Below are 24344 nucleotides of genomic sequence, written 5' to 3' on the forward strand. Positions count from 1 at the left end.
GAGCGCAGGGCACGCTGGCCTCACGGCGGCCCGGGGGCAGGGCGAACCCGCAGCCGAGCGGGGCTGCGGACGTGCCCTACAGGGCAGGGACTAGGACTGCGGCGGCGGCACGGCCCTTAGCGGCGCGCTGTGCGCGCCAGTTAAAAGAAGCACCGGGGAGCCGGGAGAAGCGGGGGCCGTATTAAATCCGACCGCGGGCCGCAATTGGCCCACGGGCCGGACTTTGGACATGCCTGGTCTATTGTGTTAGTTTGTAAAGTGCCCCCTAACTACTTGTTTTCAGTATAACTGCTGCAGACGCATGGCTGAGCGGGGCTACACCTCCTCCAGCTAGGATATCAACAGCAGTAAACTGGAGCAGCGGCAGGGCTGAGCTATTTCTAGTCCGATACTCCAATAGGCAAGGGCAGGATACACGTGAGCAGCGGCCTCCCTCCAATGTGCAGTGCTGAAAGCGCCTTCGGTCTCCGTTCAGTCTCTGAGCGCTCCAGGACGGTTGTGCGGCGAGGGCAGCGCCCCACGCTGAGCAAGTCTCCCCCGTCGGCCTGCACCGGGCGGGCAAGCGGGGCGCTGACGCCGGGGGGCCCAAAGCTCCTCCAGCGCCGCGGTGGCGGGCAGAAGAGCGAGCTCCGGCCCGCCCGCGGTGGGGGAAGAAGGGAAAAGCGAGCTCCGGACACGGGAGGGGGCACAGAACGGTCAAAAAGCGGTCAAAGTTCAATGTCTGCGCTCCCTCATGGCCCTTCTCGGCGCTGGGGGGGCTCAATCCGCCCGGCGCGAACGTTGACCTCTGACCCGCGGCTCAGCCAGCGGGGATGACGCTTTGGGTCCTTTATCGGGTTTAGACGACCCCGCGCCGCCTGCCCCGGTCTGCTTCACGGGTCCAGGCTGGGACCATTTTGCCAGGGTGAAGGGTCCTCCCAGGCAGCGGAACGGTGCCTGCTGTTCCGGGTCGCGTCCCTGCCCCAGGCACCCTGCTCAGGGCGTAGGTGGCCAGGGCGCTGCCTGATCAGTTGCCGGCAGAGGGAAGGCGGCTTGGTTGCACCTGCGTTCCGGAACAGGGCGCGGGCAGTCACGTGACTGGCAGCGGCCGGCGGCGCCTCGGAGCGAGGAGGAGGCTGCGGGCCCGGGGAGGGGAAGCCCGGACTCCCCTCGGCCAGGCAGGCCCCGGGCGCCATGGGCAGTGAGTGTCGGGCGGAGAGGCGGGCGATGTGAGGGATGGACACTGGGCTGAGCGCTGGGGCAACATGACGGGCGGACAGCTCCCGGGCCGGGCATCACGGGGTGACCTGAGGGACAGACAGACAGACAGCTCCCCGGCTGGGCGTGTGGGGGTGACCTGAGGGACAGACAGACAGACAGCTCCCCGGCCGGGCATCACGGGGTGACCTGAGGGACAGACAGACAGACAGCTCCCCGGCTGGGCGTGTGGGGGTGACCTGAGGGACAGACAGACAGCTCCCGGGCTGGGCGTGTGGGGGTGACTTGAGGGACGGACAGACAGACAGACAGCTCCCGGGCTGGGCGTGTGGGGGTGACTTGAGGGACGGACAGACAGACAGACAGCTCCCGGGCTGGGCGTGTGGGGGTGACCTGAGGGACAGACAGACAGACAGACAGCTCCCCGGGCTGGGCGCGTGGGGGTGACCTGAGGGACAGACAGACAGACAGACAGCTCCCCGGGCTGGGCGTGTGGGGGTGACCTGAGGGACGGACAGACAGACAGACAGCTCCCGGGCTGGGCGTGTGGGGGTGACCTGAGGGACGGACAGACAGACAGACAGACAGACAGACAGTTTCCCGGGCTGGGCGTGTGGAGGTGACCTGAGGGACAGACAGACAGACAGACAGCTCCCCGGGCTGGGCGCGTGGGGGTGACCCGAGGGAAGGACAGCTCCCCGGGCTGGGTATCACGGGGCGACATAGGGACAGACAGACAGCTAGCTCCCTGGGGTGGGTGTGTGTGGGTGACCTGAGGGAGGGACAGATGGATGGGCAAACAGCTCCTTAGATTGGGTGTCTTGGTGTGAACTGAGGGGAGGGGACGGACTGGGCATGGTGGGGGATGTGAACTGGGAGAGGGGCGGACAGCTCCCTAGGCTCAGCCTGTGGGGAAAACTTGAGGGAGGAACACTAGGCTGAGGGTAGGGGATGTCTGGAGGGGGCACAGTCTGACAGACAGTAGGCTGGGGCAGTTTGTGAAACAGATAAACACTAGGTTGAGGTGCGTGGGGTAATCCAGGGGGAGAAACAGGTCTTGGCTGTAGGGAGATGAGACCGGGGACTTGTGTCAAGTGAGGGGGAATCTATGCTTTGTGAGGGAGGTAAGGGATTGGCCTATGCATGACTGGGAAGGTGCTGGAGGAAGTTGGGGGTGATGCTTCCTGGCTAATGCGCTAGGGACTATGCCTTACGGAACATTCCTGGCCGGGGAATGGAAAACAAACCAGCATGTTTATGGGTCTGGCTGTGGGTTTGTCCAGCTTGCTTGTTCTGTGTAGGTCACAGAAGGCTTTGACTACACTAGCTTGAGTGAGGCTGTGTCCTTGCCTGCAGAAGTGCCACCCATGACCCCCGGGAACCGTGCCTGTCTCATAAGACTGTTTGAGATCCCCAGTATGGGAGCTCTTCTATACATTGTACAGGTTGATGGAATACCTTGAGAGAAGAATATGGTTCAATAATTTAGGTCTTTTTCTGACTGTTTAATTTCCAAATTTCTCTTTGTCAGACCAAGGTAATCCAGCTCATCTGTTGGCAGCTGATGGATTTTTGTAGGATATTTTAGCCTTAGTTTATCAACAATGGAATTGTTTCAGCTTTATAAACTAATCATGTTTTTAATTACCTGTCTTACAATTTCATTGTACCAAGTATTAAAGTGTAAAAAAATGATCCATCACCAAAGGCTCTTGAATAAAATAAGATGTCATGGATTAAGAAGGAAGGTCCTCTCATGAATCGGTAACTGGTTAAAAGAAGGGAAACAGGGTAGGAATAAAATCAGTGGTGGGAAAACTTTTTTAGGCCAGGGTCACTGACCCACAAAAAAATCAGTCAGGGCCACACACAAGTGAGGAATCCCTCTCCCCCCCACCCCAACCACACACACACACCTACCCTCTGATAAAGAGGCAGCAGCACGAGGTGGGGGGGGGTAAGAAGGGCAGGTGGGAGGCAGTATATGTGGGAAGCCAGCTTTAAAGGCGGCTGCCTGTGCATGCTGGCTGGGTCCCGTGGAGCTGCCTTCCTTGCCCCCCACTCCCTCACTGCTGTCTCTGATAGAGAGGCAACAGGATGTCAAGAGGGGCAGGCAGTACACACATGAAGCTGGCTCCCTGCATGTACTAGCTCTGTGGAGCTGCCTTCCCTCCTCCCCCTGTCAGGAGGGGCAGGTTGGCGCCAGTGCTCGTAGGCTTCCTGCTAACACTGGCTCCCACCTGCCCCCCGGGTGTAAATGTGTAATCATTGGAAAATTCAGGAGTTACACATTTACAAAAATAAATGTTTGCTAACATCCCTAGTCCCTAGCCTGTTTGACATGGCTGGGAAGGGCGATGGGATGGATCACCTATTGATTATCTGTTCTGTTTATTCCTTCTGAGGTACTTGGCATCAGCTGCTATCAGAAGACAGGATACTGGGCTAGATGGACTTTTGATCTGATCCAGTATTGCTGTTCTTATGTTAAAATATATCCCAGTATATTAGAAAATAAGAAAAAGCATCATTTCAGCAATATAGCAGATTGTGTACTTAGTTCTGATTGCAGATGTGTGTATGTGTATTTGTTTTAAAAGAGGGATCGGTGACTGAATCTTTGATATTCAAACCTAATGCATCTATTTATAATGCACATGCTTTAGAGGCCAAAAAGATAGTTCTTTGCTCTGGAATTTGTTCCGGTAAAAGGGTAATACTATCTAACTTGTCCAGTCTGTATTACATCAAATGTTAAAGGAACTAAAATCCTACACTGCTCCAATTACATCTAGTGTTTTAGAGGGCTTAAAAATCAGAGGGTTTTTTTTAAGAGACTACTTTGGGAAATTCAATTCAATTAGATGATTTAGGATGAATTTTTTTCTTGTGCATATTTTAGTGCTACAGGTTGAACTTCTCTAGTCTGGCACTCTCTAGTTTGACAACATCCGTGGTCTGGCATGATTTTAGTTAGCTGGATATCCGCTTATTAGGGGTATGGAAAAGTTTCCCACAGTCTCATAAAGTTTGTTTACAGTCACAGTCCTGGTTCTCTGTGTTCTGTGCTGCTATGTAGCTCTAATTTACCCCCAAATGTCTAAGACCCCAGTAAGCCGTGGAAGTGTTGATAATGCCACTATACGATATTGAACTCACCTGATTCGGTGAAGTCTCTGGTTCTGCATTGGTCAGGTCCTGAAGGTGCCAGACTAGAGATGTTCAACCTGTATTATAAATCACCATTTTTTTCCTGTATTTACCTAAACATGGAAAAATAGCAGATATTCATCTTCAATTAAAGTTTTATGTTTCAGGTCAGTGTCATTAATATGTATAATGCTTCATTTCATGACTATATAAAAATGTCACCAAGCAAGGAAAAGAAAGACTTTATTAGTAATAAAACATTAAATTTCATCTCAGAGTTTTGCCACATTTTGTCTTCAGGTCAACTAAATCATGAATTTGCAAGTGGTGGTAAGCGTATTCATTTATGTATGCAAGTCATTTTTTTGAATGTCGTACAAGTAGTTAATGTGCACATTTAAAGGGCTGAATCCTAACAGTTCACTATTAATCTTCTTTTAAAAATATTTTATTTTTTTCTTTAAACAGTTAAATTTTTAGAAGTTATTAAGCCTTTCTGTGCAGTTTTACCTGAAATCCAGAAGCCTGAAAGAAAGGTTAGTGCCTTGTTTTGATTTTTGTTCATAGATTATTAAAGGGACCATTGTGATCATCTGATACTTATCAAATAAAATCTTGTTGGAATTATGGCATATCTTTTAGAAAAATATCTTCTGTGGATTTTAAAATTTCCTGTCATGGGGAATCCATCACAACCCTTGGTAAACTGAACCAGTGATTAATTATGACCCCTGTTAAAATTTTGCACCTTAGTTCTAGTCTGAATTTGTCTGGCTTCAACTTCCAGCCAATGGATTTTGTTATTCCTTTGTGTTCTGGGCTGCAGAGTCCTCTGTCATGTGCACCTCCACTCAGTCACTCAGTACACTGAGGGGACCCAGCCTCTGGGTCCCTGGGTAGTTCAAGCCTCCCGAGCCTGAATGGAACCAAGGCAAATACCCCATCCTTGGGATCCTTAAGTATGCTCTGATGGTGCAAACCTTCTGTGTAGCAGCCCGTCCTGAGAGCAGAAATCATTTGCTTAGCCCCTGGGGTCAGTGCTCTCCGTTCAGATGTGCCCATGAGTTAATCATATCCACTTCCAGATCACCACCCAAAGGTGTGAGCTTTCTGTGTTACTGTACAACAAGTCCTGTGGCAAGTATAAAGCAGATAATAGATACTTTGTACAGGATCTAATATCTTTGCTCTTTTACTTATCACATAAAGCGTGCGAGTACGGATCACTTAGCAATATCCCTCTTTAGTTCACTTTTCCCTAGGGGTCCTTATGGTTCCTCTGTATCCAGGGACATGGTCAGGGTCCCAAGCCCAGCAGACCCCTATATGTTCGGTTGCTTCTCCTACCTATTGAGCTGGAAAACATTGTTACCAAAGATGCTCCTTTTCTGTAACTTTCCATTCTACTCTGTTGGGGGGACTCCCTCATTAGACTTGTACAAGTGACCAGAAACCCCTATCACTATCAGGTGATTTTGTGGCCAGGATACTTATCCCTTTAAGTTCAGACTTGAAGAAATGGTTTGCCTTGGGCAACAGTCATCTCTTTGTCATATAGATGGACAGTCCTCAACATTTAATAAGACTGTTGATAGCCAGAGGCCAACACCCCTCATGTAAAGAGGAGACCAGTTTTACAATCAAAGGGAGTATGGACTTCATGATGTTACACAGAATGCATAAATTCTCAGTGTCTGTGTGTGTTGAATGCTTTACGCATTACCCCTGGAAAAGATATGCCAGAAGGTCTCCCACCTTTGTTTGTAATTCTTAGAGTGGGTGTATAAACGGTAGTTACTGAGCCCAAGGACTGGACAGTGGAGTCTAGCTATTAGGAGAGGGTGCTAGAAAGAGGGTCTGTATCCCAACAGTGTATCTAGGAACTTGAAGACTCTAGTAGTGGCTGGGTACTGGAGGTTTAAAATGCTCAGAACTCAGAGGCTGTGTTCCCTCTCAGCTGTTTAATGAGTGTCAGAGAGGGAGTATTCAACTCAATCTGACACCTTCTATTATCAGGTTGATAAAATCAACCCTTAAATTCTGATTTTAAGCAAAGCAGATCAAACTCTTTGAGTCTCTCATTTATAAGGCATGTTTTCCCTTAATAATTCTCATGACTCTCTTCTCTGAATCCTCTTTAATTTATCAACATCCTTCTTGCATTGTGGACACCAGAACAGGATGCAGAATTCCAGTAGGGGTCAGACCAGTGTCAATTACAGAGGTAATATAATCACCCTATCCCTACTCAGTATTCCCCTGTCTATATAACCAATGGTTGTATTCACCCTTTTGGCTGTGGCATTGCACTGAGAGCTCTTGTTCAACTGATTATTCCTATGACCCCCAAATCTTGGCTTCCCAGTATAGAGTCCCACTCTGGTAGATATGTTCTACGTTTGTTTGCTCCTAGATGTAGTACTTTATATTTGACCATATTTAAATGTATATTGTTTACCTTCATGCAAGTCATCTAGAGTGTTCTATGTCAGTGCCTCTTCATTATTTACTACTCCCAATCTTTGTGTCATCTGTAAATTTTATCAGTGGACTTGGCTTTCTTCTAAGTCATTGATCAAGTTCTGATATGTGTGAAAGTTACATCCAATCCTGCTTCCATTTAAATCAGTTTTCTCATTGTATTCCATGAAATCAAGATGTGTGCTTTTCTATTTCTATGCTTTTCTCTCTTATGAAATAGCATCATCTGTGAGTTTTGGTTGGGTATGTTAATATTGAAAGTAATTACGTTTATTGTAATCAGATAGCTCTGGTTCATATTCCCCTAGTAATTAAAATCTGCTTGATCAGGGTGTTTTCTAAACTAAAAACTTGAACAGATTGAAACCACTGTAGCTATGTCTACACTGCAAGGTTTTTGTGCAAAAACCTGTGGAGCATCTGCACCTCAAGTGCACTTTTGTGCAAGTAAATCAACAGTAAAACGGCAGAACCAGAGGGCTTTTTCCAGCCTAGGTAAATCTCCTTTTAAGAGGCATAACTCGTTTTTGTGCTACAGCTAGTGCACAAAAAGGCAAGTGTGGATGCTCCAGAGGGGCTTCTTGCACAAGAAACCCCTATGGGAAAAAGCACAGGTGCTCTGATGGCCATTCTGTGAATGGCCATCAGAGCTTTCTTGTGCAAGAGCATCCATGCAGTATGGGCGCTCTCTTGCGCAAAAGCACATGGCTTTTGCAATGTGCTTTGAGGTGTGGATGTGCTCTTGTGCAAGAAGCATGTAGTGTAGACGTAGCGTGTGGAAAAGACACTTCTGTCACTCATTTTGCACCAACTATAGATGAGAAAATGTGAAGGGAGTGAAGGGTTCAGGCATATCTGATCAGATAACTGTGTTATTTCAGTGCTGGTGGTCGTTTCAGCCTGTAGTACCTGGATGACCTTTTTCTGTTTCTGGCCTATGGTCTCAGAAGGCTGATTTCCTTTTTCCTTTAGTGTCATACCACAGCTAAATAAACTTTTTTTTTGTCTTCATAGTGTAATGAGTGATGTAAAGCAATGTCTTCTCTGATTCTGAAGTGTCACCATAGTCTTAGAACCAGAGGGAATATGGATTTTAGATATCACAAAAGGTGCCTTAAAATATGAGTGCAAAAAAGATGGAGGCCTATGCTACACTATTACAAACAGGTGGAAGGATCCTTGAATCTAATAGTTTTCACCATTGTTTTTCAGATGTATTCTAGGAAGTGTTTGCTGGGATGTTCTTTTTTGAGACTATTGTGTTTCTTGTCTGCCCTTGTCTTGAATGAATGTTTTATAGCTGTATTAGAAGATTTACCTGGCGTTGCTCAGGTCTTTAACTCAAATAAGTTTTTCTTTTCTTTATTTAAATCATTGATCTGGGGTGGGGCTTCAGATGAAAGGTTCTGTTTGGAGGACAACCCCAGTCCTCTCTTACTGCAGCAGCTTGGGGCTAGGTGAGAAGTGCCTGTCCGTGGCTGCTGCAGCTTTAGCAGGTACAGCCAGAGGGAGGGGAACAGACAAAACACATAAACAGTCAAATTCTTCTGAAATATAATTAGATAGCTGTGTCTTTCTCCACCTCTGCCCTCTGCTGGCACAGTGGGGTTATAGCTGTCCCAGTCTCCATCTCTGTCCTCTTGCTGCCCCCCTGTAGTAATTGTACAATATAACTGTCCCTCCTACCAGACCCTTCGCTTTCCAATTTATGAGAAACAATAGAATTCTAGGCACATCCTATTGTCCTAGCACAACCAAACCCAGACCTTGCTTTAAGTTATAAGAGGAAACTTCATACCAAATTTGGTTGTGCTTGCCCTTACCATTGAGGAGTTCTTGAACAAACAGACTCACAGATTGACAACATTTCTAAACTACATAGTAGATGATAAACGTTCCACTAATGCCAGTCTAAGTGAGATTTTGTTACAGAACAACTAGCTTACAAAATACTATTCTTCAGTTATTACCTAGAACTTCCACTACTGTCACATTAGATGTATCGGATAATCAGTATTAGACATCTACTGTTACGGTTGAAAACTCTGGCTCTGACCAGTATATGATGTATTATTTTATTCCATAGATTTTTATTATATTCTGTTATCTAAATATGTAGTGTTAATGCAGGCTTATGATTAAACTCCTTCTTTTAAATTCTATTTTATAGATCCAGTTCAGAGAGAAAGTGCTATGGACCGCTATTACACTATTCATTTTCTTAGTGTGCTGTCAGGTATGTACATCTTTCCATACATATGTACAAACACACACCTCCTTTCTGTAAGACATGGAAGAGGATATAATGTTTGTTTTGATGATTTCTTGTATAGCTGTACCAGTTCAGTTATTTTGTAATTTTATATTTAACATTGAAACTTGCACTTTTGAAGTATCCTTTGTTAAAATTCATACAGAGTCTCCCCTCCCCCCCAATTAAGCTTCCTGTTAAACCTTAATTTTCAGATCTTAAAAGGGAGCTGTGAACTTGAAATCTAGTCTCATTTGAAAAATACGTTAAATGTATTTTTAGGTTTCATACCTACCCGATTTCATGTGGCAGTTTCTTTAATATCTTTGATTTTAACTCTATAATCTTTCCTTTTTATTTAACAACTGTATATTTCTCTCCTTTGTGTGTGAAAGACCCATACAGATGGGGGAAACTGATAATAGAGTGAACAGTGAAAATACATATGAAGTACTGCCAAATTCACACAGTAAACAAGCTGAAAAATATATTTGTCTATTTAATGTTATTACTGAGATGGTAGTTGTAACAAGTTTTTTAAAAATAGACATTGTTTTAAGTTAGCCATGTTTTTAACAAGATGGCACATTGTATAGATTGTAAACACTGCAAGGAAATAGTTCTTTAAATACTGTTTCAGTTTAACTATAAAAATATTATAAATTTATAAATTAATGTGGATAGAAATGTTAGTTACTAAAAAGTAAGCTTTTAAAAATTTAGGTAATATTTGTAAAACACAGTGCTAAGAATTATTAAAATCTAGATTTGGGGTCTAAATTAACCTGACCCGCATCTCATTGCACAACGTTAATATAAATATCCATTTAAACCTTTCTTTTTTTAAACGGTTTTGCAGATCTTTTAAATTGTACTTTAAAATACTGATTCTGAAATTGTAATGTATAAAATTACTCTGTCTCTAGAATAGTTGTGTGTACATTCAAGTGATCCACAAAAGTCACAGTTCAAAACTTAGACTGTAAGCCTATTTAGAGACTAAGGAATTCTTTTAAAAGTAGCTTATTTTCTTTTGCTATTAAAATGTTTATCTGAGATGGGAAAACATAGTACTTTGCACCATATAGCTGCTGAATGTTTATTGAATGTAGACTTTGAATACTGAAAGCTTTACAAGGATTAAAATAGTAAAATAGGAAAGAAACAAGTATAGACTAAATTGTCAGTAAGTAGTTTAGTTTATAATAATGTAGTTTTCAGCCTGACAAGATTCCTGGGACACTTTTTTCCCATAATTGAGGTAGGTTCCAAAAGAATCAGTGCCTCATCAATAAGGCCCTACCAAATTCATGATCAGTTTGATTAATTTTATGATCATAGGATTTTAAAAATCATAGATATAATGATTTCAGCTATTTAAATCTGAAATTTCACAGTGTTGTGACTGTAGGGGTCTTGATCCAAAAAGGAACTTGGAGGAAGGGGTCATAAATTTATTCTGCTCTACTTTTGGCAGTGGCACTCCTTCAGAACTGGGCGGGCAGTTGTAGAGTGATGGCTGGGAGCTAAGTGAAGGCAGTGCTGCCACTGTCGCCAGAAGCAGAGCAGAAGTAAGGCTGGCATAGTATGGTATTGCCCCCCTTAATTCTCCACTGCTGCCAGTGAGGTGCTGCCTTCAGCGCTGGGTGCCTGGCCAGAAGCCACAGCTCTTCAGCCACCAAGCTGTGAAGGCAGTGCAGGGATAAGGCCAGCAGTACTGCAACCTCCTACCACCATGCGACCACTCCATGACCCCCTTTTGAGTCAGGACTCCCAGTTTCAAAAACACTTGTCTCTCGTATTCCCTGTAAGCTTGGTGCTTGTGCAGCTGCTCAGGAGAGATTCAAATGCTGCCCTGTTGATTAGCAGAGTGCTCACAACTAGGTTTTTTTTTCTAGTGGTGGTGCACATGTCTCAGTGCACATAACAAATTATTCCACATATGGATGGAATAAATCTGCACATTAAAGGAAAAGAATAAAGGAACATTGCTTGTTTCCCCCATGAAATCCCTATTGTATAGGGTAAAAGTACACACAAGACCAAATTTCATGGAGGAGACCATATTTCACTGCCTGTGATGTTTTCATGGCCATGAATTTGGTACGGTCCTACTCATCAAGGGTTAAAAAACTGCTTCCGAAGAGCAGCATAAGAGAAAAAGCATGACTTCTGAACCAGCAAATGATTTATTTTTGTCTGTTAAGCTTTGGAACATTCATGTATGCAATTCTCCATCATAGAGAATTATACAACACTTGTATGTATGGTTGGACCTCCCCCAGCTTCAGCCACGGGGGAGTTGGGGCTGCAGCTGAAGTGTTTCTGGGCATGGATAAAGTGGAGGTGTTTGACTTCTGACCCTTCAGATACCAGGCTTCCGAGCTTTAGACCAAAGGGGCATGCTGGAGTTCAGAGCTTCAGACATATAGCTCCGTTCCCAGCTTTAGTCCTGCTGGGGCTCAGGGCTTTAGTTATAAGGGGAGCACCAGTTTCAGCCCCAGTGCTCTCCCTGTAACTAAAGCCTTGAGTTCCATCTGAAACCAGGAGCAGAGCTATGGGGCTGAAGCCCAAACCCTGACACTCCCTGCACTCTCGAAGCCAGAAGGGAGCCCAGGCTGATGCCCCAAGTACCACCTCTAACCCCCAGGTCTAAAGCCCTGAGTTCTGATACTCCCAGGTGGCAAAAACCTTGACACAACTGCCTCCTCTTCTCTCTTCCCCCCCCCCCCCCGAGCCCTGGGGAACCTTAGGGTCAGAAGCCCCAACCCCTGCCTTGAATTATGAGCCCAAGCCATCAGTCCTGTAGCTGCAATCCCAAATTCCCCTACTGGAACTTGTAATATCTTGTTCAGTTACGTACCATTTCAGAGTTACAATTTCCATTACCAAGGTATCCATAACTCTGAGGTTCTACTGTAGTCAAAACTGTTTCTTAGTATCAGTAGGGACTGAATTGTGTATACAGAAATCCTGCAGTCATATGATATCAAGACTGAGAAGACAAATAACAGTACAGGGTGGAGTTAATACGGAGTAATCACTGTTTGTGTTGCTTTTAGATCGTAAGATCATCTGAATCAATAAAAAACAGTTTCGGGTAGTAGAATACAATTCTAACCTAGTTCAAGAGTTCATGGCTTGCACTGTTAAAACAGCAGCAAAAGAGTATGCCTTCTGGTCTGTTTTATGGTATTAAAACCCAAAAGATTAAGTTAATTACCATGCCGGTTTTAGTGACTTAAATTTGTGATTGTTTCCATTCATGGTACTTTTCATAGTTAAAAGATTTTAAATATTTCTGTTGTTGGAGAACTAATCATTGGGGAAAATAGTTGTACAAGTTTAATTTCTCCAGTGTGACACACACTGGTCCGGCAACATCTGTGGTCCAGCATGATTAGCCAGATGTCCACTTTACATGAATGTGGCCAAGTTTCATGTGGTCCTATAAAGTTTGTTTACAGCCACCAGTCCTGGCTCTCCGTGTTCTGTGTTATTTAGCTCTAATTTACTCCTAAATGTTTTCTAAGAGTTCAGCAAGCAGTGGAAGTGTTGGTAAGCACTAGACACTATCGATCTTCCAGGGTTCGGCAAATTCTCTGGTTTGGCACCAATCTGATCCCAAAGGTGCTAGTTTAGAGAGCTTCAACCTCTATTAAGTTTTCTAGTGTATCTCTTACCTATAAAGAAACGCAGTATTAAGACCCAAAGGTATAGTTAAAGTAGTAACTGAATGCTTTTTGGTTTTGTTTTCAAATTTGAATTTTTTTTGTTATTTTTTTGATCCATTCATTCAAAGCTCAAATACTCTGATGAAATACAAACCCAATAGAATTTATTATTTTATTGGTTTCCTAACACATGAAGACCAGCATATTTAATTTGTACAGGATATTAAATAGTTCTCTTTTTTATATTGAGCTTTGGGTTTTCTTCAGAAGATTATGTTGCTTATCACATAAAATTTATGATCTAGTCTTAATTTCTGACACATGAAGACTATTGAAATAAATTATTCCAAGCAACATATCTATAACCTGAAGTCCGTTCTGGATTACTTTCTATAGTATATATTTGTTTGTACGGTGTGCAATGTGCTCTTAACAGATAAGTCTAGACATTTAATTCTACACACATCTTTACAGATACCTTTGTTTGGAATCATGTCATCAGACTCTGCAGATCCTTTTTATTGGATGAGAGTCATTCTTGCATCAAACAGAGGTTAGTAGATTAGTCATTTATCTTAATCTTTTCTTCTCTGATATTAATTTTAACAGGTGTGACAATTGATTAGACATTAGATTGATTTTGAAATTTTTGATTTAATGGAGCCTAGGTACCAGAGTTAGATACTTATGTTTTAGTTGATCTTTATCTGTTCTCAGTCTGCAGCAGATTAAATCCTGTATTTTTTTTGTGATAGTATATTAATTCATTGCAATTGAAAGAAGGCTTTATATACACACATGCCCTCACAACAATTAATTAAAAAAAAGGTAACTGTATATGGCCTATTTGAATCAAAATTGTACATTTTTTGTTCTTCTTTATAATTAAGGTTTTGACTATGAAAACAGTATAAAATGTTGAACTGGCCACATGCTAATTTTGGTTCTTTGAAACAGAAAATGTGGACCAAACAGTTAAACTTGCAACATGCTAGGGAAAGGAGAAACTTTCCTATGATTCACTGAAAGATGGCTAAACCTTCAAATAGTCAAAATTAGAACCAAAGTGAAGATAGGAAAATTTATTGCATGGATGAGAAGAACTGGTTCCCACTGATATTGTGTAATTTTGGCTTTGAGTACATGGAGTTCTGTTGCCATCCATTTTGTACCATAATTTCATCAGATTTCGTAAGTGTAGCAGAGCCTAGCTGCGTAAATGGCTGTGTGACAAATACAACAATTTCCTGCAGTATCTGTGAGAGATGTTATTCAATTATGTTTCAACAGCTTTGGAATCCACTATTATAAGTGCAGTATGTTCTTCAAATGACTATTTTACACAGTGTGCCAGAGAAGAATAAATGTTGGGGCTGAACAAAGTTAAAAGGGGGAAAATCTCTGGGGGAGGTGTGTGCAACCATGCCCTGCTGGTTATTTAAGAACTCATCCTTTTGAAGTTTCTCCCTGAGGAAAAGACCTTTGTAACAAGTGATAAGGACTGATCAGCTGCCAGAGCTCTTGTTGGAGTTGAGGTGACCTCTGCTGTGCCTATTAGTATGTGTTTAGGTCCTTTTATTGGGTATAATGTTTTCTTTATTATGCTTTCACTTTAAGTATAAATGTGCTCGCTTATAAAGGGATGTGTGGTAACTTCTAACTGAGTGCAATTATGCTGTGTATAGTCTTTGAGGTGAAAGCCAGTTCGACTTGCTGGGTAACTCACATTGTTGTAAGCAAGGAACTGTGTAGCCTGGAAAAGCCCTGATCAAGATGGGGAGAGGCCTCTACCTTGCAGTTGCCCTGAACTGTTACAGGTTATACTACAGAAATCAATGCCGCAGAAGATATTTTTTCTTGCCTTCTAAGTCGATGCTGAAACCAGTATCATAGCAGAGAGCTAGGAGACCTGATGATGTTAGTAGATATAAAAATCAGAACATTTTAATAGCATATGGCTTATTTCATGGAAGTGTTAGTTTAATCCTGCTGTCCTCATTACATTCTCCCTTCCTAAGTGCCTCCTGCACCATTAGCTAGATATTCAGTTATTCTCTGGTTGGTGAATGATAAATCAGTGGTCTTCTGAGGCCTTTCTGATCGTCCCCAAAATAGACCAACTCATTGAGAGAGAGTGCTGATGTGAGAGGAGTATCCATAGGAAGACTTTCCTTGGGGAAGAGTTCAGAAGTATGAAATACTGGAGAACTAGCTACTTATCCTGTTCAATCTCTGTACACCTCAGCTTTGGAGCATAGCGTAGGTTCACAAAAATGTTTGAAAGGGTACACACATTTCTCTAGCATGGCCTTCAAAACTTCCAATTGTGACACATCATCCTTTGTTTTAGAGGGGGTAGTGGTCTTTCTCTTTGATAGATGTTTGAAACATCAGTAGGCTGGAAAGTGTTTGGCTGAAAGAATATGAAGACTTTTTTTTTTTTATTTATTGTCAGAACTTTCTAAAGGACTGATCCTTAGAGGTGCAGGGATTTGAGCTATGATTTAATAATTTTTCTTCTTTTTCAGGGACTCTGATGGAGTTGGGTATCTCGCCCATTGTGACATCTGGTTTGATCATGCAGCTGTTAGCTGGTGCCAAGATAATTGAAGTTGGTGATACACCAAAAGACAGAGCACTTTTCAATGGAGCCCAGAAATGTGAGCATGATTTTGGTTAAAATTACTAAACATTTCCAGGCTTAGCAAACCAATGTGTATAACTAAAATGCTAGACATGAAGCATCCTTGGTATAAGTCAGCAGCTGTCTGTAAATATGCATTGCTTTCTTTTTGTTTCAGTGTTCGGGATGATTATTACTATTGGCCAGGCCATTGTGTACGTCATGACTGGGATGTATGGAGATCCTGCTGAAATGGGTGCTGGAATTTGTCTCCTTATCATAATTCAGGTATTTAACTCTTCTATGCAGAAGGACTTCTGTGACCTTCAGATAGAGTATAGATGGATTGAAAATCCTGATCTTTCTCCTACTTACCTTAACAAACCATTGGCTTTCTTCTCTTTTCCAAAGTGTTCTTAAAATTGTAAACAGTACATTCTAAATGCGTATAATGCAAATGTATGACACTTATGCATATGTGTAAAATCTCCCAGAAGGACAAAGACACATGCAAATGGTTAAATATGTTCAAGATGTTCCAGATAAGTGGGTTGTGTTTGATCCCACTTGTCAAAGCTAAATATTAAAGCAGGAGTGGAAGGTTTTGAAAGCTGCACACCTATTTAGGATATTTCTGATTAAAAGGCGCGAATAGATCTTAATGAAATCTTAGCAAAGCAATCCCTGCACAGTGTAAGAAACAAACATATCTGGTCTGTATAGAAAATATTATTTATTGAACAATCTATTATTGTCAGTACTGAAAAGTTATGTAAATACAACAAGAAGGCTCCTGTTCTTGAATTCCTGACCTGCTGACTTTGAATCAATGTTGAGGTGTTAGATGGGAACAGAACAACTAGATTTAATATTGAATACTCCCACTTTATAATGAAAATATTATCAGTAATATTTGAATACTTGAATTCTTGACTGACTTATTCTTATTTCTGCTTACTTGCATTTCTTTCCCCACAGTTGTTTGTTGCTGGTTTGATTGTGCTGCTGTTAGATGAGCTGCTGCAGAAGGGTTACGGCTTGGGGTCTGGTATTTCCCTCTTTATTGCTACCAACATCTGTGAGACCATTGTCTGGAAGGCGTTTAGTCCCACTACTATTAATACAGGCAGAGGTACATTGCACAGATAACCGTAACAGCACACTTGATGCGTGCTAAACTGTATTGTACTACAGAGAAGCAATTAACTATGGAACTGTTGGTTTAGTGAGGTGCTGATTAGCTTTTAACAATGGTTCTCCAAAAATGGAGACTAAACACTGCCAGGTCTATAAGAATAACTTTATCAAGGAAAATAAAAATCCAAAAGTTTGCCTCTGCCATTTTAAATTATAGTGGGTGAAGTGGAGACATATTTGTTCATCATCCTAATCCTTCCTTGACCTCAGGAATCTGGACTTCCTAGATTGAATCCTGTGTCTTATTTTAACACTCTGTGGTGCACAGACATAGAAAAGGTGGTGGAATTAGTATTTTCAAAGGAGATGTCTGTGGTACAGTCACTGTGTGAATGAGACAGAAATGTTTGACATTTTGTAGAATGGGGATCCCACCTTCAGTTCTCTGCCATGCCCTCAGGGCTGCACTGGGAGACTAGCTTTGGCCAAAGAGAAATGCTGCTTCTATCATGCTGAGAGGTTACCAGACTGCTTATATATAAACTCTAAATCCTGAAACAAATTTTACCTTGATTGATTGCATCTCCAGTCTCTGGCATTTTTATTTACTGTGCTTGCCTGCTGCTCCTTTCTACCAGTCCTTTTCTCTTCATCCTCCGTTTCTCCCCTCTCCGTTAATAAAAAAAAGGGCAGATTTTTTTTGTCACAAGGTTGAGAAGTATAGGTTCTGTCACAAAGGGCTGTGTCCTGAATGTCCTTGAACTCTGCTGGCTCGAAGGGAATCTTACATTATGACATACACATTTTAAATAGGACTACAGCGCAACATATCTTATAACATTTATACATCACTTTTGCAATTATAAACTAATGCCAGACCTTGTTAATTATAATTCACAGTGTTTTACTTTAAAATTCAAAAAGAAAGATGGAGTAGCTTACTCTTGCTTTGCTTTATATAGGGACAGAGTTTGAAGGTGCGGTGATTGCATTATTCCATCTTTTGGCTACACGAACTGACAAAGTCCGTGCATTACGGGAGGCTTTTTACCGACAGAACTTACCCAATCTCATGAATTTGATTGCGACAGTGTTTGTGTTCGCAGTGGTCATATATTTTCAGGTAAATGAAAAGTGCAATCTATAGCTGTAAGTCAGTTACTTAATTACAAAAGGAAGAAGGATCCACACTCTTAATTTATTAGTCTTCTATTGAAAGAACGAATTACAAAAGTTAAAATGGAACAGCTAAAATATTTGTCTTGTGATTTCAGGAAGTAATAAAGTAAGATTTTTTTTTTTCTACTACTGTCATTTCACTAGCACAGTGAGTTCCTGGTCTGTAATTGGGGTTCCTAAGTACTACGACAATACCATTAATAAATTACATAACATTAAATAAATTACATTAGCTTTGCCATTAAATGCCACACCCAGTGATGTTTTTAGTTAAAGTATTTTCATATTCTGGAAATGAAAAATAATTCTACTACAAATCTTAATGGTTCTACAGTGTACAAAATACACTTAATATGGTACAGTTTGTTTTTATGATCAGCTCTCGAGAGCCATATTTCTCTGTGATGTGACTTGTTTGTTCTAGAATCTTGGAACCAATGCATAGTTTTTGGCCTGAACGATTTTTCTAAATGCCCAGCTATGCAATATGCCTTTTATGTAAATGTTTGATCATACTTAAACATTGGACATCTATTACTAGGTTCTTGAGAGAGATCTATTTCCGATGAGTGCCCCTATATGGAATAAATGTGATTCAAGTTGTGAGAACTGAAATCTCTGGCTCGTAAATCATATGTGGCTCTTAGCATGCCTGTTCAGTCTAGGACAGGGCTACTCAACATGCGGCCCATGGGCTGCATGCAGCCCGCGCGGCCTGTTTGCTTGTGGCCCGTGGTGTGGTTTGGGTTTACATGGGGCTCAACACGTGGCCCACGGGTGGGATCCTTTGAACATGGCCTCCACTGGGAAAATGCTCCATAACGGTGAGGTGTCTCCCAGGTGGGGTGAGCACTGAAAGATGCAAGCGAATAGGCTGGCTGGAACAGATGGGTACAGGGTATCAGCATTTCTAGCCCCCAGGAAGGAGGTACTGGGAGTGCTGGAGCATTGTGGGAAGTGCTGGCTGTTTGGCCTTGTGGCAGAGCCTGAGAGGTGCTGACTGGCTCACACTGGCCACATTTAGGTCTGGCGCCGCAGTTTAAGGCTAAATCTTTGTATTCATGCCTGTCAGTGAAAAGAAGCTATTTGCATATATATTTGCATGTATATGCAACCACACTTGAAGTTGCGGCCCTCGGGATGTGCTGAGAGTATCATTATGGCCCCTGGGACTTCCCAAGTTGAGTAGCCCTGGTCTAGTAGATTAGCTATAACCAGCAAACAGCAGAATGCTCTGCTTGCAACTGTCTTTGGAGGTTGGTTAGGGTTCTGCAATAAAAGCTGGTAGGCTCCCCTTCCCCAAATCCTAGATACAAAATGGATGCATTTTAAAAGTTTAGAGAGGGAAATGGTTGTGGACAAGATACTTTGTGGAACCTAACAATATGACATTTTAAACATTCATAAGGTTTATATAAATTGTAAACCGTAAAAGTTCTGTCATCTGGCACTTAGCTCAATTAATCAGCATTTCTGATATCTCCCAGTATAAATCGTCAGTCTAGAAACTGAGACTAGTATACTGCCGAGCATATCATGCAGTTACACATTCTGAACTCTATTTTTATGCAAAAGAGGAAGAAGATAACAAGCAAACTGAAATCAAGGATTTATTCAAGAAAGCAGCTTCCAGGATGTGCGATGGGGTCATTACAGATTCAGCCCAATCTCTTACACCTAGTATATCTACCAGAAATGTTGATGATGATGCTGAGGCACTGCAACATCCTGAAGTATCTTCTAAATAGTCAAAGAAAGATTAAAATATGTTCAGTACAGTTTTAGTGTAAAGTATATTTTTAGTGATCTGGGTGTATGCCATGCCCATGACCTACTCTGTAGAAAACTTTACCTGCATACACCTAAGTGCTTCAAGAAACCAACCACTCTGCAATTCAGTACTACTCCTAGATTGGTGAATACTTGTATACTATGTTATACTTGATTCGATAGATTATATTCTAATTCTTTGACCATTGGTATGCCATTGGTGAAGTATAATCCCTTCTTTCCCCCCAACATGCTGGATAACAGAGCTGTTACTATATTTGCAGTAGCACCTAGAGATACTACTAGGTTCAGAGTCCCATAGTACTAGCTTCTGTTCAAACAATCTCTGACCCAAATAATTCATAAATCAGTACCCTCATTATGAGTAGGACAAATGTTGCATTGTGAAAATCAGAACATGAAACGTATCCATTTGTTTTAACGCTCCAAGTCAAGCAAAATGGCATGGATTAATTTGAGGTGTCACTATCAGGCAAAAAAGGTTAAGTGATTTTTAACCTGTAGTTTGTTTAGGTGAATGAAAATGGTAGGAGATATTGCATGCTAGATAAGACAGCCATGTTACAGTCAATCATATGACTTAAATGCATAAACATGACATGTTATATATCTGGCTCAATCCAAGGAAGATTCTAGACCACTGTTCTGTTCATTATTAGGGAAAAACAAACAAGCTAGTCCAAAGGCTGTTTATTTCAGTCCGTGCATTCTAGGTTATCTGTACCTTACTAACAGTGTTGTTGTGACATGCCTTTGGGTTTAAAAATAAACAACACTTTTTTCATTCTGTCTTAGGGATTTCGTGTTGATTTACCTATCAAGTCTGCTCGATACCGTGGACAGTATAGTAGCTATCCCATCAAGCTCTTCTATACCTCCAACATTCCCATCATTCTTCAGTCTGCCTTAGTTTCAAACCTCTATGTCATTTCCCAGATGTTGTCTGTTCGGTTTAGTGGCAACTTCTTGGTAAACTTACTAGGACAGTGGGCAGTAAGTATCTATCACTTATCTAAGTTATTTTATAAGTATTTTAGTATTTAACAAGTAGGAAGTTTAAATACTAGGCTTTTCAAAAATTCATGTATCTACAGTCTTAATTAAAGGAATCTGAAACCTCCATAAGTGTGTTTTTTGGTGGTAAGCAGAAATAACAAGTTGCTTTTTCTTCCTCCCATGTAGGATGTCAGTGGTGGTGGCCCTGCTCGCTCTTATCCAGTTGGTGGCCTCTGCTATTATCTATCTCCCCCAGAATCCATGGGGGCTATATTTGAGGATCCTGTCCATGTAATAGTTTACATAATTTTTATGTTGGGATCCTGTGCGTTCTTCTCCAAAACATGGATTGAGGTGTCTGGTTCATCAGCGAAAGATGTAGGTGTTCTGATAGCTGCTCTAAAATGCTGTTTTAAAATGTTGCCTCTTATTTAGATAATTAGCTTCTAACAGATCACAGCTATTATTCTAAGCGAGTGTCTACACTGCACCCTTAGCTCGAAATAAGCTACGCAATTTGAGCTACTCAAATTAATTTCGAAATAGCTTATTTCAAAATTTGAAATTTTGAAGTAGAGTGCTATTCCAAAACATCCCTTAATCCTCATGGAATGAGGTTTACAGGGACATCGGAATAGTGCACCCGTTATTTCAAAATAACGGGCACACTGTCAAGACGTGGAAAATGCTATTTTGGGATACCTGAATTTCAGATGACTGAATATCAGCTATTATAAAACTCTGCAGAAGTCTGACAGAAATGTGTGTCTACAGGTTGCTAAGCAACTGAAAGAACAGCAAATGGTGATGAGAGGCCACAGGGATACATCAATGGTTCATGAGCTTAATAGGTAAGGAAATGCTGGTTCGCTACAGAAATTCACTGCTATGTAATTAACATTTTTTTATACACTGTGGGTACCCTACAAAGCCACTGAGATTTGTGCCCAGTGCAAGATACAGATGCAGCTTACTTTTTCACTCTCCTCACATGTTCCATAACACGCTGTCATATTAGTTGAGGAAGGCAAGTTCCCTGGCAGACAGCAGGGAAAAGGTGTTTATGGAAGAGCTGAAAAAACAATAGATAGAGACTTCCTGTTTAAACAGGACAATGGGGGAATTGAGATGAGTCCCCTGCATGGCTTTATTTAAAGGGAAAATAGCCTGATTTCCCACTTGTTCAAATTATCTCAGGAAGCAGCTCTTCTTCCACAGTATGTGGTGCAGAGCCCCAGCAATAAACATTGTCTTGTCCCTGATCTTTGGATATTTGAAAACTGCATTGGATAAAAGGGCTGGATGATGTTCCGTGCTGCTGCTGTTGATGTAAAGACCATTAAGGGGTTGAAAATGGAAGTGGAAGGCATTTCGTTTTGTCATGTTCCTGTATGTTTTGTAAACATTTTAGTTATATCCCAGCCTTGTTTTTTTTCTGTGATTGTGCTGTAGCAGACCCACTATGGGTTTTTCTGCTGGCAGGTACTTGATTAGAGGGAATTGGCATCTAATTACTTAAAATAATTGTGCCCTTTTGACTCTCCTGATTGTAATCTTGCTTCTCTTCCCTCCCTTCCTCCCATAGTGATATCTGGAGAAAAAGAAACAAAACGTTCTTGATCACTGAGTTAAAAAGTTACTGAGTGAGCTTTGCTCTATTGAAGCTCACACCTGAAAATGACTCTCATTAACAATGTTGCCTTAAAATTTAGAGCCAAACTTTACCCTCTAGTGTGGACTTCGCACTTGTATCCAAGAGCAGAATTTTCCCCAAACAAATAGCATGCTTCACAATTGAAAAGTAGCTGTCTTTTGTTTCTTTAGCCTCTTAGCAGTTAGCACATTCACAGCATGCTGTGTATTTAGTCAACTTTACAAGAGCTAATCCTCACAATATTGCTGTAAAGTAGACACATTTCCTGTTTAACTTGGAGAAACTGATACAGATAGGTGACAACTTACCAAAATCACAGTAGTTCCTCTCAAAGACAGGACAAAACTCTGAAGTTCCTAGTGCCTGAATTCCTAGTTCCTAGTAGCTACTTCTGTTGGCAATATCACACAGTGATGTAGAATTAAGAAAACAAGCTCCGTAGATGGAAAAGATTAATTGTGAAAACTTTCTGTTTCAGGTACATCCCTACAGCAGCTGCATTTGGTGGCTTATGCATTGGCGCCCTCTCAGTATTAGCAGACTTTCTTGGAGCCATTGGATCAGGCACTGGCATCCTGCTTGCAGTCACCATTATTTATCAGTATTTTGAAATCTTTGTAAAAGAACAGGCTGAAGTTGGAGGAGTAGGTGCTTTATTTTTCTAAATGTCCAAATATTTCATGATTTGCTTGAATGGGAAAGTATTTTGACAACATGCCTCACTCAGTCCAATAATGCTGTCGTCTTTTTCAGTTTAAGTGCTGAATCCCATTATCATAATGGGCATTGAGCAATGCCTGTGTGCAGCATCAGTACCAGCTGCCTTAAGAATAAAGTTTACATTATCTTGTTTAAATAGATCTAGTGTTGCCTGTAATGCTGGAAATCACTGCATCTACTTGCTGTTCAGACACTACAGTGGGATGGTAAAAGGTAACAGTTTGATTACTAGAAATCATTTTTGCACACAGTGTAAAGATCTTAAATTGATTTCCCCATTTTAGTAGGAAAACAAAGCCCAGAGTGCAGATTCCCACATGCTAATATTCTTGAGCTTATTAAATAAGTTCTTGACAGAATTTATATTTTACATGAATTACTTTTTATACTTTTTTAATGTGCATTTCTCCATCGTTGTGCTTCAGTATTCCCTATTCATTTGTGTCATCTCCACTTGGGCACCAGATTCCTACCTATGAGAGTGAATAGGTTTTACCTGAGTGCTACTCATCTCACCTCTGAATTGGTTCTGCTGTGAGGGGTGCTGTATGTGCAAAGCCTAGGGAGCACTTCCATTCTTGGCCTTGGGCTTCCTGCATAGAAGGTGCTGTCATGCCACCAGGTTGGCCTATGCCTTTTGTATTTAACAAGTACTTGTGAAAACTGTGCCACTGAAACTTCATGTCCACTTTGCTTTTGTGAGCCTGAACAGAGGCCTGCTTCCTAAAGCAGTGTTTGGAGTGGCGAGATGGGGAAAATTAATAATTCCTGCTGACATTTTATTTATGTTGTCGTACTTTACAATGGCAATGTAATAAGTATAAACAGACAATAAAATTATTTAATTAAATCCTGTTTCCTATCGGTGTGTGTTTTTTCTTTTGAAAAAACCCCAGACCTGTTCCCTTAAATGATTTCATCATGACACAATTAGTTTGAAATGAACAAACATTGCTTCACAGTAATTTTGAAGTAATAATTGAACTGAGATTTAAAATACCTAAGTGATGGTATGTCAAAGTAAGATTTGTTTGCTTGTATCTATCTATAATATAGAAAGGACAATGTTTGTGCGCTAATACCTTGGACACTCTAAGAACTACCGCAACCAAACTTTGCATGGGATAACCTTTCATCCAGGAGGTTTTAAGGTACTTTGGGAGGGAAGAGATGAGACTGATGCCTCTCCCCGGAGCTGCATGGAGCTTGGCAGGTGCAGGGAGAAGTTGCTTCCCTGGGGAAGCGGTGGGGACAGTCACTCACTAAGGCCAGCAGAGGGACAAGGAAGCGGAGGGCGGGCTTGGGCGCTGGCAGCAGGCACTCAGCTCCCTTCCTCATCCCTCACTTCAGTATATCAACTTTTCCGAGCAACGCTGGGTAACACCAGCTAGTTTAACATAGTGCAAACTACTCTATAGCCTTGTCTACCGTACAAAGCCTGTGTCATTCAGGGTTGTGAAAAATTCATATTTCTAAGCAATGTAGTTAAGC

General features: G+C 41.8%; 1 protein-coding gene across 2 annotated transcripts; it reads left to right on the forward strand.

The window, feature by feature from the left end:
• Nucleotides 1-953: 953 nt before the first annotated feature.
• On the forward strand, nucleotides 954-23708 carry SEC61A2 (SEC61 translocon subunit alpha 2). Of its 2 annotated transcripts, XM_075926012.2 has the most exons (12): nucleotides 954-1180; nucleotides 4816-4883; nucleotides 8999-9064; nucleotides 13228-13306; nucleotides 15282-15413; nucleotides 15555-15664; nucleotides 16355-16508; nucleotides 17476-17636; nucleotides 20279-20476; nucleotides 20666-20857; nucleotides 21254-21330; nucleotides 22612-23708. In XM_075926012.2, the coding sequence occupies exons 1-12, from the start codon at nucleotides 1174-1176 to the stop codon at nucleotides 22796-22798; spliced, it is 1431 nt and encodes a 476-aa protein (XP_075782127.1). In that variant the 5' UTR covers nucleotides 954-1173; the 3' UTR covers nucleotides 22799-23708. The 2 variants fall into 2 exon arrangements, with proteins under 2 accessions (XP_075782127.1, XP_075782128.1); XM_075926013.2 differs by lacking the exons at nucleotides 954-1180; nucleotides 4816-4883; nucleotides 8999-9064; nucleotides 13228-13306 and adding an exon at nucleotides 13378-14310.
• Nucleotides 23709-24344: the final 636 nt, after the last annotated feature.

The sequence above is a fragment of the Pelodiscus sinensis genome, chromosome 1 (genome assembly GCF_052426305.1).
Source record: "Pelodiscus sinensis isolate ZL-2025 chromosome 1, ASM5242630v1, whole genome shotgun sequence".
Taxonomy (NCBI): Eukaryota; Metazoa; Chordata; order Testudines; family Trionychidae; genus Pelodiscus; species Pelodiscus sinensis.